This window comes from Homarus americanus, unplaced genomic scaffold (genome assembly GCF_018991925.1).
Source record: "Homarus americanus isolate GMGI-L3 unplaced genomic scaffold, GMGI_Hamer_2.0 scaffold11150, whole genome shotgun sequence".
NCBI classification, from domain to species: domain Eukaryota; kingdom Metazoa; phylum Arthropoda; class Malacostraca; order Decapoda; family Nephropidae; genus Homarus; species Homarus americanus.
In genome coordinates, this window is record NW_024720555.1 from 2,982,444 (window position 1) to 3,003,858 (window position 21,415).

A 21,415-nucleotide genomic window follows, 5' to 3' on the forward strand; every position below is an offset into this window, starting at 1 on the left:
CGCCCTGGACAACTAAAATTAAAACGCCTACCAATTCCCATTGGATTCTACCAATGAAACCTTCAAGGAGTTCTCCCGAGCTAAGTTAAACCCCCATGCTCCATCATCAATGCTTCTCTCTAGCTTCAAGCCAGATGCCCATTGACTGGAAGACCTCTTATGTATCACCAGTGCCCAAGTCAACTGTAGCCCACAATCCTTAAATCATACGACTCATTAAAATCGTACCCCAATACCCAGCCTAATCTGTGAAAAGTTTGTGTTCGATCATTATGCTGATATTGCAGAGTCGAGACCCTCAGCAATTTTAAGCAACATGAAAACTTCCTCCACCACTCACTGTCTTATCAGCTTTCTCGATACATATACCGCCATCTCGAGAAACGAAAACGTCTGTAGCTGTTTCATTGATTTCACTAAAGCATTCACCTAGCTCACCACAATATAATTACCAACAAAGCTATTGACCTCGGCTTTGGAGAAGTCTTATACCATGGCTTACAGGACTCTCAGTGACCGACGCAGCTGTTGCACGCTCGAGGGGCTGTTCTCACCTTCAGTCACTCACCTGTGGCGCCCCCAAGGCACCAAGATGGGGACCATTTCCGCTTCCTTATGCTCAATAATGATGCCCCAAGAGAAACCCCCTGCTCGCTGGAAATATGTTTGATTGATCACCATTGGGGATCAGCTGGCCAACAATTCTGTTCCAACTATACCGCCCTTCAGGATTTATTGAACAGTCTCCAAAAACTGGGCCACCAACAACCATGTCACCATCAACCATACTCAAGACCATGGTTATGCACATCATCCCTCTCCTCCCGACATTGTCCCACCTCCTTCCATTACTCTAGGTCCCGACAACAAACTAAATTGGAAACCACACGTTAGTGAAGTTGTCAAATCCTCCTGCTCTGCCTCCACCTCTCCGCCGACTCAAGTCCTCGAGTCTCTCCACCCGGCTCCTCAGTGGCTTACACAACATCTATACTCCTGCTCACCTATGCCTCCCCCACCTGGTCTTCCTCCCCAACTGCCACACAACATAAACACCTAGAAAAAGTGCAAAAGAGGGCATGCAAGATTATTCTCCTTCCTACTCCACATATCAAGAAGCGCCAACATTGACTGGACCCTTTCTAATTTCACTGACCATCACCACGACTCCCATATCTGCAAATTTGTAAGAAGCTTCACACCATCCTCGACAATCGCCTTACTAATACCTGAGATCCCTAGTCCGGAGAATTGCTGTTCCCATTAATTACAAATCAAGTATCCAGCCTTATACGCGGTAACGTAATCCGATCGCTATAAGAGCCCAGTCCCAACCATTGTAAAAATTATCAATCTTGTAATAAACCAGTGTATTCACTCCCAGTAAACACTACTTCCTTTAAAATTGTCACTATGTTGAAATGAACTGTGGTTGAGCTTTTCCTCATCTAGTTATTATATGTCTTATTTGTGTCACTTTATGTTACTTGTATATTATTTTGTAATTCTAAACCTATTCCCAAATGTGTAACTGTATATTTTTCAGCCTTTCATTACAAGCTCTTTTTGGCTAGCTCTTTCAACCTGCTTTATTATTTATACATACACACACACACACACACAGCGGCTGCATCACAGTATTACCCCACTTTACACCTTGCCAGAACCTGACTCACTTTCTGCGGTTCATATGCTCGGTGAAGTATAATTTTTTTTATTTAGCTCATAAAATTCATACAAATTACTCCGCCAGAATATAATTTACATTGCTGAATTCTACAATATGATGATCATTTTAATATAAACCTCATGGATTTTTGCATTAGACATACAAATTTTTGGATCTAATGTAATAATTTGGTTTACACAATGCAAATATTTTATCGCTTGTGCAAAATATATAGGATTTACATTCAAAATATTCCTGACCTGCAAGGAATCCGTAAATGTCAATTATATTATCCTAACTTTAGTCTGAGTTATTATTTATTACTAAACATTAAAATCTGGTGTTTTCACCCAAACATTTCTCAGAGGTAGGAGCTAGTGAGCTGGGAAGAGGGGGGGTGTAGGGATTTGAGTCCATTTTTTGAATGGACATTAACCTGGCGACTTCTTATTTCTACTGTATTTCTCGTAAATATTAATTGTGTGTGCATACCATCATAAAATTAAGATGTTATTTTTACTGCAACATAGGTATTATCTTGGAAAAAGTGGAGTTTGGGGTGGGCCAGTCTCTATTGGAATTAATCCCATATGTTCTGTTGTTCACTTTCGCGTTTTCCACGGTTTCGGTTTCACTTTCATGGTACCCGTGGGTTCAATTGACGTTAAACTGGAATTTTATATAATATATATATATATATATATATATATATATATATATATATATATATATATATATATATATATATATATATATATATATATATATATATATATATATATATATATATATATATATATATATCATGTAGATCCACAATGAAACGTGGATAAGATAAATCTTGATAAAATCATGGGAAAAGGGAAACAACGGGACACCTTAGCTTTCGTCTTTATTCAAGACATCTTCAGAGGCAACTGGATTAATGGACAGAGAGAGTCATAAGTATACAGGGTGACCTTATAAAACATGTCAGGTCAGGTCATAATAATGTCATCCACTAATCCCCACACCAACACACACGTAGAGGAGCTTAAGAGAAGGCGGTAACGTGACTAGTCAGGTCAGGTCAAAAATAAGGGACCCACTAAATAACTGTCCTTCTTCTAGATCAAAGGTTTTCAAAGCATTTTTAACCTTGGGCCATTGACAAATAAATTTATGTAACATATTATGAGTTTTGAACTGACCATCACTAAGGTTTATTGATTTTAATTCCTTAATCAAACTAGCTTCAACCAGAAGTCTTTCTATGACACAAGATGATTTAACACTTCTAGCTTTTCCCAAGCAATGGGATGATTATTATTCCTAACATGAACAAACAAACTGCTTTCAGATGCTGTTCTGATATTGTGCTTATGTTGTTTGATTCTGAGCTGCAGTGTTTGTCCATGTAATTCAGTTGCCTCTGAAGATGACTTGAATAAAGACGAAAGCAGGTGTCTCGTTGTTTCTTCCTGTGAGTGTGGTGGTTTTCTCTTTCTCAGGTTATCAGCATATATACATATATACACCTACAGTGATTTATATATATATATATATATATATATATATATATATATATATATATATATATATATATATATATATTATATAAATTACATCTTCAGGTGAGTACCTACCCTGAAGATGAATTACACTAGCTTGGAACTTCGTGTTTTCTTCTTTCTCAGTTATCAGCACATACCCAGATCAGCCACTCACAGTGATTTACTTGCATATATATATATATATATATATATATATATATATATATATATATATATATATATATATATATATATATATATATATATATATATATATATATATATATATATATATATATATATATATATATATATATATATATATATATTTTTTTTTTTTTTTTTTGCTGGGGTGTCCCAATTATACTTATTTAATTAGGAGAAGAAAATAAAGCTGATAAAAGTGGGTTGTTCAATCCAATGCAAAGTTCATGTAAATACTTACCCAGAGGCTTGTGTGGACATAAGATTATAAGAATCTTGATAAAATCAGACTGGGTGCAAAAGCAGGATGACATTTTGAAGTTTTCAGTATTCATGAACTCAACATTGTGAAGAGGGTTGGGAGACTTGTGAGTAGACAATGTGCTAGTTTAATCCCAGGATTCCTAAAAACATTCCACCTGTGCAACAAGTCTATTCTCCCAAAATCCATTAAAATACAGGCTTTCTTGCTGTTTAACCACATCCCTTATAAACCTGCTGCCCAAAGATGGGAGCTGTAAGTTTTACCAGTACCATGGTGAGTACAGTATGCCATGTTACCTAAGTAAACTATGTGACAGGCCTCAGGCTTGTTGGACTTCCAGTCCCCTATTTGCTACTCAACCGTTCAGACATCTTTTATCTGGCTCTATTCTGGCAGCAAAGCACTTCCTTTATTTTATTCTCACATAAGGTTATGGCTGTTCTTTACATTGTTTCAGGAAGAAGGTTGTCTATATTACAATAGTCTTCCTCCACATACAGTTTATTTTGTATTACTGTAAAATCTCAGAAATTGACAAATTAGTTGCCAGGAAGACAGGAAGAATTGTACCTTTTAAAGGAAAAGATCACTTAGGCACTTGGCAGAGAGTAGAGGTATTTCTGTATTCTATTGCCTGCGGCCATTGTGATTTCCTGTGCTGGATGTGAACAGCCCTGACTTAAGTTAATGTGTGGCAGTGCTTGTTCTGTGATTTTGTGGACATGCTCAACTTAATAGGGTGGAGCAGCCAAATGAATACAGTAATTTCCCCCTATCCTAATGATTTCTGACCCGGCTTTGAATAGGTATATACAGTACCTGTACTGGACTTTCACAGTTGGGGGAAAGCAAGGAGGTTGAGTTGGGTGCTAGCCACACTGCCTCTTTGTGTGTGAAGGCCTGGTATTCAGTGTGCTATATTGTTCCTAATGGGGCATCAAGGCTTATGGGACCCACTTTCACCTTTTCACTATGTAAAACTGACCAGCAGTACCCCAAGGTCAACATCACTAGGATTTATACCTAAAAGAAAGTGGAATTGTAAATGTTCAAGAAGAATTTGTCCCACCCTTGCCCTCTGTAGCTACACCAATCATTTGTTGATGATTGTGATAGTGGTCTGTATGAAACAGTAAGTTTAGTTTTTATAGACACATTATTTCAAACTAAGGTAAAATAAAAATATTGATACAGTATTTAGTTACATACAAAGGGGAGTTTAATTATGAAGTGTAATTGTGTGTGCCACCTTCTGTGGATCCTTGATGTCTTTCATTTATTTATTTATTATTTGTTATTGGTCATCATATGAACTGAAATTAAAGTAACATTGTAAGTTCTATTTATTATAAACTTGTGTAAAAAGCTAATGTCATTGAGACATAAAAGTCTCCCACCAACTCACTTAAACTGGTAACTTACGGACTCTTGGATAAAACAACAAATTACAGTGCATTGGTGTGATGCATTATGGAAACTTTATGCTTAGGGAGGCCTAGAGATTTTGAAGGCCTGAGAAAGTTAATTGACCCTGTGTGCATGTATGAAGATGGGTAGCATTATTAAAAGGCATATTATAACATGGAAAGAAAAAATGAACTTAAAATTTGATTTTAATCAAATACTGTATTGAACAAATGTGTTCTTAGTCATTTTGTGCCTTCAGTTACTGATCGGGATTGTTTTGTCCTTTCCAAGCCTGGTAGCTTCATTGGGCGGTTGGATCCTCCTTGATGATAATTGTATCATGCAGTGTTAATCATATACATATTGATACTGTATTATAATTAGGATTTGTATTAAAGAAGTAATCATTAATATATATTAATGTAGTCCATATGTTATCAAGAAAGCTTGATTGTTGACCTGTCTGGTGCAGCTGATGGTAAATATGTTGTTCAATGTACAGTATGTGCAGTTTTCTTGAACAAATTTAAGTTCTTAATATTTTTCATTTATCTTAAAAATAAAGACATGCATGGAGGCTAATGAAAAACAAAAGAATAAATAATTTATCTACCAACGGTTGACAGTGGTAAGGAGCTTGCCATCCTTGTGGTGGCTCACATCATATGTGCAATGTTCTAGAAAAACAGAAATTTCTTTTACAAAACATTTTAATTTTACAGCAGTAAAGATATGTATACAGTCTATGGAAAACAAAAGAATAAATGTTATTTAATTAGGTTTTGCTACTAGGAGATGATCGTACTCCATGATGGTTTTGTGTACACTGGGGCATAACTAGGCATCCAGGGGGCTAGGAGGCATCCAGGCTATCAAGATGGAGTCTATAAATGGGTCACTTGGTGCACAATTTTTAAAATTGCCAAAATATTGGTAGCCACCTGGTTTATTGCAGACCACTCAACTGGCATTTTGCAGCTGTTGGATTAATACTACTGTAAAGTGTACAGTATTGTAGATTAAAGATAATTTTATTCATTGTTGGTTATGTGATCATTCACCTCTCAGAAATGACAAAGCATTAAATATAACTGTGGGAGACCCAGGTGATACTTCCAATCAGGGGTGAAGGAAACACACTGGTGTCAAGTTCGTAAGTTCTATTTCTGGGACAAACACACAAAAGGAGTTAAGACAGGGGAACAGCGTCCTGTCTTGGAATCTCTCCCGGTATCTCTCTCTGCGCATGCGCGTACAGCGCGCATGTGCCTAAAACATGAACTAACACAGTGACAAAAGGGAGTATGATTATAACATACAGTGACCCCTCGGTTAACGAACTCAATCCGTTCCAGAAGGTCGTTCGTTAACCGAAAAGTTCGTTAACCGAAACCATTGTTTCAATGGGTTTTTGGGTAATTGGTTCCAGCTCACCGAAAATTTCCTAAATTCAACAAAAATGGTAGAAAAGTTCACTTACTTTGAGGTGTGTATGTAGAAGGCTCCTGGATGATGATGATGATGATGGGAATTACAATGGGGGTGGAGGAAAAGGAAGAAGAGAAGGCATTGGGGTGGAAGAGAAGTCACCCCATGGCACCATTTCACCCATAAAATTTTAGTTCTCTTGGTGTATTTCAAGATTATTTTCTTTAAATCAACACTGTACTGCATTATATATTGTCAATATGTAAAACATATTTCAAAATGACCAATAATTTGCTTGGAAACACAGAAAAAAGCGTTTAGTTGAAGAGAGTCTCAAGCATGATGTTACCTCCAGTGAAAACAGAGAGACTAACGCCTGTTTGCTGTGTTAAGAGGCTGGATGCTGCGCTTTAAACTAGTCACTTTACCTTCAATTATGTTCAATAATTGTTAAAATGACTAAAAAATTGAATATTAAATTTTTAAAATTATTGAATAGTATAAACTTCTTGATATTTACTAAAATAGTTAGGAATTTAAGCCCTAGAACCGATTAATGTATTGGCGGACTGATACTAAAGCTGGTTGCCCGGCCAGTGCAAGCAAAAACATGTTGAGGTCGGTTCGTAAGAAATTCGTTAACCGAATTTTTGTTCGTTAACCGAATTGAAGATCCTTATGGAAGGCAGTTCGTTAACCGAAATTTCGTTAAACGAGGGGTCACTGTATAATACAGAGACCTGAATCAATAATGGTAAAAAGTACAGTTACATATTACAGCAATATTCGTCTCATATCTACAATAACTAAGCAATTTTATTCTATAAGTGCTAATGTTGTGAGTAAGGCAAGTTATTTGTTCACTGTCCACAGGTGATAAAGCAGTGTACCACCACCAACAACTACCATTAACATGTGCACCCCATACCATTTACACCACCAACCACTTGAACCACTAACCACTTGTACCACTAACCATATATTACTGTACTACCAACATCATTTGTATCACAATCACTAGACCATGTAATCACATCTCATTGGCCCTTACCTGCCACCACCATGAGGGCTCACCTTATCTCAACCCCAGGGCAACAGTACCAGACTTCACTACTCTCCTCTTCACATTTTACCACCAATCGGTGACTAGAATTTTTCCTTGTCCAATTTTCCTTCCACTTTGTACAGCATTTGTGGTGCTGTAACTTTTTTTTTTTATGTTCAGCCATCATGATTTTTGCCTTGTGTGAGTTTTCTTATTACCTCAGGAAAGGAATGGGGGATTGCCACTCTGTACCTCCAAGTGGGGCTTTCAGGTTGCTTCTTTGATACACGACCATAGCCATATCTTTCCTAGCTTGCTTAGAATCTTACAAACAAAATCCCCCCAAAAATAACATACAAATTATGAGTGAAAGTATAGCACCAAAATTTTGCCCGAAAATAAAATCAAAATTATGTGCCAACTCTACCTCAACTAGATACAATACTGTAGTACAGTTAATAACAACTGTTAGGAGATATTATTAAGGTCTTCCACAACATCTTCACCTTAATTTTGTTTCCTAAAATAGCAGAATGAGTGTTTCAAGTTCAAGTAGTACTGTAGTATCATTGTAATCCCGGATCATTTTTAGTGTTTGTTGTCTCCAAACTGTCCCATTCAATATTTCATTCTTAACCTGCATTTGACTTCCAATTATATGTACAACTCGTGATGTCTCGGGAGGGTTTGTATGCGTCTTCACCCATCGCCATTCAGTATCCAACACGGGGTGAGTTGGCATATAGGAATAAAATAAACAGTTAAGTGATTACTGTCACATATCCCAAGACCGATCGTCCGTGGTCTCATACTGTTTCACACACAGTATGCATAGATACTTTTTTAGCTACTGTATACACTATATTTATACAGCATTTACATATAGTACAAACATTTATAAAAGAAAATATTCAAGATTTTTAGGAAATTGCAAATGGAGATAGACAAAGGTAAATAATGAAAAGTAGTCAGTAAAGTAGAGAAAAAAAAATGTGCTTCTAATTTTCTTTTCGGTTTTCTGAATTGTAGATGTAATGGATTTGGTCATGACCAGTTTAGCAACAAAGAATGTATAAAAAAATAATATAAGATTTTTTCTTCATATTACAGTAACTTAATTACCCGGTTATCTGAGCAGATAACACTTACTACACGGATCTTATAGTTGAAAAGTAAGCTGGATATCATATAGTTGACAGATAATCAGTATTGTACTCTTATAGTTTGGTATCAATTATGGTTGTTGTTTTTTTATTGCTTTAGGGATTTTTGTACAGTACAATAACTTTGGTACTGTATAGTACCATGTGATGTCCACTTTCTTGTTATTGCAGTACTGTACTGTACTAAAGCATCATGTGAGGTTATTATTGGCTAATGTTACTGCCTGGTGACTGTGCATAGTAATTTATTCAACATTTGGAATTCGTCCAAATTTGGAACTTTTAGTGGTTTAAAATCTTGTATTAAAAGATTCACAAAATTTCTCCTAATTCAGAATTCCCCAGTGAGGAGGGAAGGACACTGTACAGGTACTTAATTTAACAAAAAAAGGAGTAACTCTTCAGTGTTGGTAGGAGTGTGGGTGGGTTGTATGAAGACTTGGAACACCTCGGTAAGCATCCTTTACTGTGAGAGCTGTCATGCTCCATCAGAAGAAAGAATTTATGGGATTTTATTATTATTATTATTATTATTATTAAAGAGTTTGGTTAGCCTTTAGCTAAACTATGTGGGTCACTGCAGTGTTGGGCATCCATGTCTTATGGATAGTTTTAACGTTTTATTTGCATTTAGTTACTTTAATTAATTTATTTATTTTATGTGAAATACAGTATATTTATTTATTTGTTTATTTATTTTCATGTGAAATTTGTATTATTATTAGTCACTTTAGTAATTTTTAATAGTGTGTATGACCCAGCATTCCAGATCATCACAAAAACACCCAGAAACATATTCAAAATAAATCTGGTGTCAGATTAAGTAGCACTATAGCAGTAATTTCTTAGAAAATAGGATTGCAAGCTGTCATACATCACGTTGAGTCATATTTGGATTTCGTTAGCATCACTCCATGTCTCTCCCCAGCTCTCCTGTTCCATTCCTTTCCCCTTCCAATTATGTACTCAATCTTGCCACATCAGGGGTACTTTTTTTAATACAGTATTCACATATGGCCTCTTTCATATATGACTATTTCAAGCTGCACTGCCTAAACACTGTACCTCTTCTTTGATGATATTACTGTACTTAACACGACCAACACTCAATAGCTGCCTCGATTTGTTTTGTTCTTCTCGTAATGATTCTTAGACTTAGATTTCAAGGTTTTAATTTTTTTTTCTCATATATATTTCACTTGCAGTTAGCTATTTTATTTATCCATTTATGTATTGTGTACAGTAATGTATTAATTTTTTTTTTTTTTACATTTATGACCTTAAGGTAGTTGTGAATAACTTACCCATTTTCTCACCAAGCTTTCTGTGTTATAACTAAGGAATTCCATGAATATTGGCAGATTGAAATTCCTAATTAGTTATACCATCTCATTGAAACTAGAACCCTCAAAAGAGGTCTTGGGAACAGCAAATGCCACTCAAGGCTTAAAGCTAATTCGTTATATCATAACAGCTTTGCATAACCTTTGGTGATCATAGGGGAACCTTTCAAAGCATCTGTCTGTTCATTGGTTGGATAGCATTTGGTTAAAATGAAAGGGACCGTGTCTGGATAGATATACTGTACATATATCAAGTTGTTGGCTTACCTCTACAAATAAAATCAATTGTAAATGACTACTCTAATCTGTTTGTATGTTTATATTGTTCTGTTGAATATGGATTCAGTTTGAGAGACTTTCTAGTAGACGGTATCCAGTTTCTTTTTTTCAAATCTTTGTTCTTAAAACCCTTAAGCCTTCAGATAAAAAAAAATATAGATAACGTGCCTACTGTGATGGTTCATAAAGATCTTTTCAAGGTGCTATTTCATCTAGCAACAGAACTTTCTTGTTTCACCAAGTCCTAACATATTATGAGGGAGTTGGTGTAAATCAGGTGCTTTGTTGGGGAAGATGATGATGCCTTTGAAATGCATTCAAAGGAAATAAACTGGATGGTACAGTCAGTATTTGTGAAGGCAGGCAATCACTAACACCCAGCCTTGCATAATTTCTTCAAGATTACATGTAGGGATAGATTAATTCTCCATAGATAAAAATGTTTGGAAATGTTTTTCTCAGTTACTGAAATAATGCAGTAAATAAGAATTGTCACAGTTTATGGAATTATTACAGAGGGAACTCCCCTTTAGTATAATAGAATTTGGCTTCTCTTCCTTCAGCTTTGTCAACACTTTTAGATTCCTACTAACTTTACAATAGGAGTTTATAGGAAGTGGGGTTTTTTTTATATAAAGTGTGATGCCACTGTTTCTTGGAAGCATATTTATGTTTTGTTTACTTTCAATTATGGTGCCTTAGATTTGGAGCTGCTTTGGTATCTCATAGTAAGTTGCAGAAAGTTTCCATTTGTCACCACAAACTTGCACAGCCGTAGATTAAGAACTCTGGAATTCTATCAATAATGACCACTCAGCTGATTACTGGACTGGGTTATTGGCTAAGACTTTTAATTAGCCAATACCTGGAATAAAACTGCAGGAATGTGTTGTGGTGTTGAGCTTTAGAATTCGTTTTTGTATCTTATTGTATACAGTACTGTAATCATCTTCAGTGATTGGGTGTTTCACATTTGAAGCCTACCGTGCTACCTTTGGCTTGGGACTTAAGTGAGATAAGTGGATGATTGCTTTTGATACTTTAATACCGAGTCTTGACTAGACACTCGGTCACTCTCCCTCTCTCAAGGAGTAACTATAAAGTCAGCTGGATGTGAGATGTGAACCTGACATGCAGCTTATGGGTGGTGACAGGTGACTGAGGTGTGCACTGCCTATGTCATCATGACTCGTCAACTTTAAGGGCTCTTAGTTACGTCAAGAACTAATAAAAGAAGTACTCTATCTGTAGTCTTAGTTGTGTTTTCTGTGTTTTGGTCCTGGGATAATACAGACTTGGTCATAGAATTGGATTTCAGGATGAGTCCCTCATTTTGTGAACTTGGTATGCCAGTCCAATACAGTACAGGTATATTAATAATAATTATATGCTGTGTAAATAGTTACTGTTTACACACCACACAGCACAATAATTCTTAACTTTCATTTTATGAAGAAGAAAACTAATGAATCATATCATATTAGTATCTGTCATAGGTAAACCATGGGACAATTTCCCAAGTTTTTGGCAATTTGAGATTTTGTTGATTTTAGGAATGGTTACCCGAGGAAGTATCCTTCAAGGGTTGCTTGCTTTAAGTGTTTATTCAATCTTTGAGCTTTTATGAATCCAGTACAGTACTTGTATTCTGTAGTAAAAGGGTAATTTGGATTTTTTTTTTTTGGGGGGGGGGAGGAAGAATGTATGAGAATGGGTTGAGACTTAGGTTATACTGTACTGTAGGAGGAGAAAGATTAATATCTAAAACAAGATTAAAATGCTGCACAAGTACGATTAAGAGTAGACTTATTACAGAGGTTGGTTGGTTTTGAAAACTAATTATACATAGTTCAGGAAGAGCTATGTGATTGGGGTATGACCGTCAGTGTTTTCCCATCAGTTAAGGCGTGACATAAATTATGGAAGATAATGAAGGGGGGGGACAAGATAGCATGGTGATTAATACTACAGTATAGTATGTTCAAAGGAGAAGATGAATTGATGATGGAATGGTAAATGGATTAATTGGTAAAGTACTACAAGTTTGTTTCACAATTATCCAGTTGTCAAACATTAAATACTGTACAGTATAGCATTAAATTGGAGTTGGTTCAGGGAATGGAAGTTCATCAGAGAGAGAAGGAGGAATTTTGAGATGTAGGAATTGGAAAGAGATTGGTTAAAGTGTGAGAGAATAAGGGATTGGTTAGTGTGAGAGAATAAGGGATTGGTTAGTGCGAGAGAATAAGGGATTGGTTAGTGCGAGAGAATAAGGGATTGGTTAGTGTGAGAGAATAAGGGTTTGGTTAGAGTGAGAGAATAAGGGATTGGTTAGAGTGAGAGAATAAGGGATTGGTTAGAGTGTGTGAGAGAATAAAGGGATTGGTTAGAGTGTGAGAGAATAAAGGGATTGGTTAGTGTGAGAGAATAAGGGATTGGTTAGTGTGAGAGAATAAGGGGTTGGTTGGTGTGAGAGAATAAGGGATTGGTTAGTGAGAGAGAATAAGGGATTGGTTAGTGTGAGAGAATAAGGGATTGGTTAGTGTGAGAGAATAAGGGATTGGTTAGTATGAGAGAATAAGGGATTGGTTAAAGTGTGACAGAATAAGGGATTGGTTAGTGTGAGAGAATAAGGGATTGGTTAGTGCGAGAGAATAAGGGATTGGTTAGTGCGAGAGAATAAGGGATTGGTTAGTGTGAGAGAATAAGGGTTTGGTTAGAGTGAGAGAATAAGGGATTGGGTTAGTGTGAGAGAATAAGGGTTTGGTTAGAGTGAGAGAATAAGGGATTGGTTAGTGTGGAGAATAAAGGGATTGGTTAGAGTGTGAGAGAATAAGGGATTGGTTAGTGTGAGAGAATAAGGGATTGGTTAGAGTGTGAGAGAATAAGGGATTGGTTAGAGTGTGAGAGAATAAGGGATTGGTTAGAGTGTGAGAGAATAAGGGATTGGTTAGAGTGTGAGAGAATAAGGGATTGGTTAGTGTGAGAGAATAAGGGATTGGTTAGAGTGTGAGAGAATAAGGGATTGGTTAGAGTGTGAGAGAATAAGGGATTTGTTAGAGTGTGAGAGAATAAGGGATTGGTTAGTGTGAGAGAATAAGGGATTGGTTAGAGTGTGAGAGAATAAGGGATTTGTTAGAGTGTGAGAGAATAAGGGATTTGTTAGAGTATTAGTATATAAGGGATTGGTATAATTAGAAAGTGATATACAGTGAGAGTTAAGCGTGTTTGATGACGGTTTAGAGGCTGTATTACACACACGATATAGTGAGGGAAGCCAGACAGTTCAAATTGAATACCAAGATTTGATATTGTATTTGTATACCAAATACATACAGTGGCCCCTCGGTTAACGAACTCAATCCGTTCCAGAAGGTCGTGCGTTAACCGAAAAGTTCGTTAACCGAAACCATTGTTTCAATGGGTTTTTGAGTAATTGGTTCCAGCTCACCGAAAATTTCCTAAATTCAAAAAAAATGGTAGAAAAGTTCACTTACTTTGAGGTGTGTATGTAGAAGGCTCCTGGATGATGATGATGATGATGGGAATTACAATGGGGGTGGAGGAGAAGGAAGAAGAGAAGGCATTGGGGTGGAAGAGAAGTCACCCCATGGCACCATTTCACCCATAAAATTTTAGTTCTCTTGGTGTATTTCAAGATTATTTTCTTTAAATCAACACTGTACTGCATTATATATTGTCAATATGTAAAATATATTTCAAAATGACCAATAATTTGCTTGGAAACACAGAAAAAAGCGTTTAGTTGAAGAGAGTCTCAAGCAAGATGTTACCTCCAGTGAAAACAAAGAGACTAACGCCTGTTTGCTGTGTTAAGAGGCTGGATGCTGCGCTTTAAACTAGTCACTTTACCTTCAATAATGTTCAATAATTGTTAAAATGACTAAAAAATTGTATATTAAACTTTTAAAATTATTGAATAGTACAAACTTCTTGATATTTACTAAAATAGTTAGGAATTTAAGCCCTAGAACCGATTAATGTATTGGCGGACTGATACTAAAGCTGGTTGCCCGGCCAGTGCAAGCGAAAACATGTTGAGGTCGGTTCGTAAGAAATACGTTAACCGAATTTTTGTTCGTTAACCGAATTGAAGATCCTTATGGAAGGCAGTTCGTTAACCGAGGCGTTCGTTAAACGAGGCGTTCGTTAAACGAGGCGTTCGTAAAACGAGGGGTCACTGTACTAAGTAATTGAAGCATAATTAGGTGAAGTTGAGTTGCTGATTTGTACAGTAGTATACAGGGAAGTAAGCAACTGTACTGATAGAAAATATACACATTGTGAAGGTAAGTTGCTGATAATACAGGATTTTGAACTCAGTACAGTACCAGTATGTATGTGGTTTGCTATCAAATGTGGGCAGACATTTTTTAATGTGCCAAGTGTGAATGGCAGCCATGGGTTTTATTTATTTATTTATTTATATTTTTTAACCAAGTTGTTTATACAGTACAGGTATACTTTATATTGTGTTAAACATTGGTTGTTATAATTCATTTGTATTCATATTTTTTTGTGCATTTTGGGTTTGTGTTGTATATGGTCCTATCATATTTTTATTGATTTAATGCTTTAAATTTGTTTGCATTTTTAATTTTCTTAATTTTATTTTGTTTAGTTATAAGGTCTTCAAAAAATAGCATTTATTTTTACCTTCTCCTTATACTTGGTCATCCCAGCAGACTGGCTATTCGTTCGGATTTGGCTTTGTGGAGTATCAGAAGCCAGAAGATGCTGCCAAAGCCATTCTGCAGTTGAATAATCTACCAGTGCAGCACAAACGCATCAAGGTGTCCTATGCACGGCCGCCGGGTGAAGATATAAAGGAAACTAACCTGTATATTCAGAATATTCCCAGGTGAGTGACGTCTAAAACCAGTTTATTACATATACACTGAAACCTCCATGTAACGGAGATTTATCTTCATTTTGTCCTTTAGATGGAAGGTTTCACATCTAATGGACCCTCAATATAACAGACTTTATATCAATACAGTTCGTTAGATAAAGTTTCATGTCTAACAGACCCTTGATATAACGGCATTTCCTCTCCGTATAGTTTGTTAAATAGAGATTTCATTGTAGTTAAAGATTATCATTTGTTTTTGTAAAGGGTTGAAGTTCATTAGTTATGACTGACGTGAAGAATCAGGAACAAATATTATACTAGTACTGTAATTAAGAAGAGATTTTTTAAAGAACTTTTCAATTTATTCAGTTTCTTGTTACAAATGTTATAAATATGAATGTTATAAAGTTGCTTGATTTTTTTATAATGTCCTACAGAATATACAAAACCCAATACAGGTAAAGGAAATTACTGTCTCTAGAACGATTGACTCTGTCCCAGCCGCAAAAATGCTGGCAACTTTAAAACTACCCATAGACATTCTTGGGTACATCCTGGGGGGATATCCACGAATAATCGACTTTCACTACTATAAGACTTTCACTACTATAAGACTTTCACTGCCATAAGACTTTCACTACCATAAGACTTTCACTACTATAAGACTTTCACTACCATAAGACTTTCACTACTATAAGACTTTCACTACCATAAGACTTTCACTACCATAAGACTTTCACTACTATAAGACTTCACTACTATAAGACTTTCACTACCATAAGACTTTCACTACCATAAGACTTTCACTACCATAAGACTTTCACTAATATAAGACTTTCACTACTATAAGACTTTCACTACCATAAGACTTTCACTACCATAAGACTTTCACTACTATAAGACTTTCACTACTATAAGACTTTCACTACTATAAGACTTTCACTACTATAAGACTTCACTACCATAAGACTTTCACTACTATAAGACTTTCACTACTATAAGACTTCACTACCATAAGGCTTTCACTACTATAAGACTTATATTACTATAAGACTTCACTACCATAAGACTTTCACTACTATAAGACTTTCACTACTATAAGACTTTCACTACTATAAGACTTTCACTACTATAAGACTTTCACTACTATAAGACTTTCACTACCATAAGACTTTCACTACTATAAGACTTTCACTACTATAAGACTTTCACTACCATAAGACTTTCACTACCATAAGACTTTCACTACCATAAGACTTTCACTACATAAGATAAGACTTTCACTAGAGACTTTCACTACTATAAGACTTTACTTTCACTACCATAACTTTCACTACTATAAGACTTTCACTAAGACTTTCACTACTATAAGACTTTCACTACCATAACTTTCACTACTATAAGACTTTCACTACTATAAGACTTTCACTACTATAAGACTTTCACTACTATAAGACTTTCACTACCATAACTTTCACTACTATAAGACTTTCACTACCATAAGACTTTCACTACTATAAGACTTTCACTACCATAAGACTTTCACTACCATAAGACTTTCACTACTATAAGACTTTCACTACCATAAGACTTTCACTACTATAAGACTTTCACTACTATAAGACTTTCACTACTATAAGACTTTCACTACTATAAGACTTTCACTACCATAAGACTTTCACTACTATAAGACTTTCACTACCATAAGACTTTCACTACCATAAGACTTTCACTACTATAAGACTTTCACTACCATAAGACTTTCACTACCATAAGACTTTCACTACTATAAGACTTTCACTACAATAAGACTTTCACTACTATAAGACTTTAAGACTTTCACTATAAGACTTTCTACTATAAGACTTTCACTACTATAAGACTTTCACTACTATAAGACTTTCACTACTATAAGACTTTCACTACTATAAGACTTTCACTACCATAAGACTTTCACTACTATAAGACTCACTACTATAAGACTTTCACTACCATAAGACTTTCACTACCATAAGACTTTCACTACTATAAGACTCACTACTATAAGACTTTCACTACCATAAGACTTTCACTACCATAAGACTTTCACTACTATAAGACTTGTGCTAATTTCTTGTGTTTGTTTTTCCTTACAGATCATACACACTAGATCAACTAGAGGAGTTGTTTGCAGTGTACGGCCAAATTGTTCAGAAAAACCTACTAAAGGATAAAGTGACAGGACTTCCACGAGGTGTTGGTTTTGTCAGGTAACTGAATATATGATTTTTTTCTCTTAATTCATCTACAAATAGGTAAGCCAAACACCTACAGTGCTCACTTGACTAATTTCAAAGATTGTTTTAGTTTGTTGGCCCATGTGTGAATTATGTTTTATAGTCCCTCCCTCGTATTTGGCGTCCTTTGTGGAAGTTACGTTGAAAGATTTGTGTAGGGTGGATATCAGGCTTGTGGTGAGTACCATAGGCGAGTTGTTTTCTGTGGGGCAACATTGGTAATTCAGTATGACTTTGGGTGAGTTGGATTCTGTTTTTTAAAGGGTATAGTGAGGTTAATGACCATGCCGTCTGGTGAGATGTACAGGTACTTGTACTGTACATTCATTTGCTTGGGGGGTTGTTTCTGCGATGTGAATATCTAATGTTCAATGTTTAGTATCTTGTTTGGCTGTAATATGCTACTAACTTTTTGGTGTTTGTAGATACAGGTATAGTTGTGGCAAGTTTCTTTATGCCATTTGCCTTTGTCTACCCAACAGTAATTGGGGACCTGGATGTTAATCGATTTGCAGATCATATTCCAGGGTAATGGTTAGCCAGTGCAGTTGGCGAGTTGTCCGGTCTTCTCGGACTTTCCTTGACACTGGGTCATGCAGCTCGTTAACTCAGGGTGGGGTTGTTGTGTTGGAGGACAGCTTCTTCACCTTAAACAAATTCACGCCTCGGTGGCCCTTGGGCCGGCCATCCTCGATTTTGAGGTGCTTTCATTATTATAGTTGTGTAGATGGGTTAGTCTATAATGTAGGAATATGTTCTGTGGGTCATTTATTGTGTTTTGGATGGAATGGATGGGTAGGACACGCAGAATTGAGTTGTGTGCCAGTGATGTTGAAATGGTCCTGTGTGGGGAGAGGTTGTGATTCATTGTAGGTGGTTAATGTTTTTGCTTTAGTACAACCCCTTATTGTTTTGGATATGTTGGAGTTTTTGAGCATTGTAGGCAAATAATGCTGAGGCCCAATTTGGCTAGCATAGTTTAACATTCTGCAGATGAAGAGCAAGGTGATTAAATCAGAATGTTCTTCATATATTCTTATGTTGCCAAATATTTTTGTCTTTTACTAATCTCCATATCCACCTTGACCTTATGAAGTGTAGTTTATGCATACAGTAGTTCTCTTTGTTATTTGGTCCTTTAAAATTACCATTTCAGGTTTGACAAGAAATCTCAAGCGGAAGCAGCAATTGTGGGCATGAATGGTGTGGTGCCCGAGGGTGGTACAGAGCCCCTAGTGGTTAAGGTTGCAGAAGAACACGGTAAAATGAAAGCAGCTTACTACGCTGGTTATCACGCAGGGCTTAGTAACACGAGAGGTGGAACCAGTGGTGAGTGTCTCTGTTGTGTTTTCTCCCAAGTGTTGTCATTAGCACCATAACTTATTTACTTCAAATTTAATATGTGTTTATTGGTATCATGCAGTGCGCTCTATTACTATACAGTAGAAGTCCAAAAATCCGGACTGCTTGGGGATTGGGTCGGTCCGGATTTTCGGATTTTCCGGATTCTCAGGCAGTACTTTTAAAATTCAAATTTAAGGAGGAATAAAGAAGAGGTGAACAGGTACATTTTGATAGTTTATTCATTAGCAAATATAGCATGCTTCATTTATCAAAATGAGCAGTTTTAATGAAAAAGCTGTGAATTCTAGAATTTTATTCTTTGCCTTTTTTATATCATAAATTGTAGACTTTCCAATGTCGTATGTTTCCATTAGAACAGTATTGCTCACACCACGTACTAGTTTCTTAATTATTTCAAGTTTGTCACTCAATTTCAACGTGTTCTTCTTTCTCTTCACACAACGAAGTTTATCTACTTTAGGAGCCATTATTATGGGCTTGTACAGTAATCTGTAAATGGAAAGAGTAGGACTCAAAATATTGTTATATTACAATGGTATTCTATTCATACTGTGCTTGATATAATGCATTCACGGAAATGTAATATTTTTGCTGAAATTACGTACGTATTAAAGTGGAAAGTGGGATAAAATCGTGACGAAAACAATGACTTTCGCTTTCTTTCGTTCAAAAGATGTTACCGTAATTGCTTTTCGAATGGTTTAGTTAAACAACTGTTGTATTACAATAATATTCCCTCCTAATTGACTTGAATAAATACTTGAATGGAAATCTACAATATTTTTGTTGAAACTACACGCGTTTCAGTGTAAAGTGTCGTAATAATAAATGGTAAACAATTTGCCTTCGGCACTCGTGTTTCAGTTTATAGGACGTAGAGCGTTTTTACTGAAGGTTTTGTTGTTCCCTTACCCTCAAAAACGTGGGTCGAACTATGAACGAGGAATATCATAAATTAACGATTTCTTGGTCAAAAAATCAGGGTCGACCGATAAACGAGGGGGGGGGGTATAGATGAGTACTGTATATACGGTATGTTGTCACAGTTTGATTGCTCGTTTTAAAGTGGCGACCACGTGGTCGCTTGTTGTCGCTGTGCAGCTGTGGCGCTCACGCATTCGCACATACACACAAAAGCCCGCTAACAAAAAAAAATAAATAATAATAATAATTAGTTTTCCAAAAGTCCGGATTTCTGGCATCCGGATTTTTGGACTTTTACTGTATATAGTTTGTAAAGGAAATTGAAATTAGTTTCAAAGTTACATACGTATACAGGGTGTATCGTGGCTAAAAAAAAAAAAGCCACAGTGACTCCTGGTGTCAATACCATTCAGAAATGTCCATGAACATGGGTCCAATTCTCAATGATTATGGAGCTATGGGTAAATTTGAGTCTGATTCACAATGATTATGGAGCTATGGGTAGATTTGAACAATATATGAGCCTGTTTATTGGAGCTTGTTCTGACAGTGCATGGGTTGCATAGTGTTTATAGTGGTTACAGTGTGGCTTAAAACTGATCACTGTAATGATGTTTAAAATGGCTGCCTTGAACTTGCATACACACACCTTGGACCATGGACTGTGTAGCCCTACAAAGAACCTCAGGGTCATTCACTTGTCTTGCAGCATCAAATATTAGATGCAGTAGTTGATCTCTGGTGTCTACCTTGTGTACATACACCATGACCTTCATGGCAATAATGACTGTCAAAGCGAAAATATTAATCACAGACCAGAGGTCACCAGACAGGTCTACCAAGCAGAAGCTGACAGAAATTGTTCGAAAACACAATGTCAGGTACCAGAACGTAATAGAAGCAAAAGATGGCTTTATCATGCTCATGCTTGAAGACCAAGATCTGAAAAACCTCTTGTCCCAGAGTTGTATAAACAATCTTAGAGAAGAGCACTATGATCCAATCCTGCCTCCTGCATTGAAGGCTAAAAGAACTGTCCTCTTCTTCCAAACGGATAAATTCGTGCACGAACAGTCTGAAGTGGAAATAAAAGCAGAGATTGAAAAAGAAAACGCTTGGGCGTAGAACAAGGTGGACTATGTCAAAAAATTCACCAGTAAAAAAGGCAAATGGATAATCAAAATTCAGTTCAAAAGCACCGAGGTTGCTGAAAAGGCAACCAATTCAGGTCTCCTCGCATTCACTTATAGCATACCGTACTACCAAATACAACAGGAACAGTACCACCACACACGTACCTGCCTCAGGTGCTATGCCATTGAGGATCATGATAGTGTGAACTGCCCCAAACCCAAGGAATACAAGATCTGTTCCAAATGTACCTCTACGGAACATACCTGGACCGAATGTAAGGCACCACTAAAATGCCTTAACTGTGATGGGCCTCACAGCACTATGTCCATGCACTGTCCCAAAAGAAAGGAAAAAATCAAGGAAGCACAACAAATAGCCACAAATACATCAGTATCACCATACAAGGCTGTGCTGCCGATAGGGACCCCGACTCCTGCAGTCACTGCACGGTCGCACAGAGGTGCAGTGATGGTAGGGACCCCGACTTCTGCAGTCACTATGGTCCCTG

At 36.5% G+C, this 21,415-nt stretch overlaps 1 protein-coding gene across 7 annotated transcripts in view; it reads left to right on the plus strand.

The window, feature by feature from the left end:
- LOC121860627 (sex-lethal homolog) overlaps positions 1-21,415 on the plus strand; it is a 122,054-nt gene that overhangs the window by 35,116 nt on the left and 65,523 nt on the right. For 5 of the 7 annotated variants that reach the window (XM_042357882.1, XM_042357883.1, XM_042357877.1 and 2 more), the window contains exons 3-5: positions 15,039-15,217; positions 17,344-17,457; positions 18,641-18,813. In XM_042357882.1, the coding sequence (XP_042213816.1) occupies positions 15,039-15,217; positions 17,344-17,457; positions 18,641-18,813 (466 nt within the window). The remainder of the gene's footprint in view (positions 1-15,038; positions 15,218-17,343; positions 17,458-18,640; positions 18,814-21,415) is intronic. The other 2 variants (XM_042357878.1, XM_042357880.1) reach the window with 1 other exon arrangement.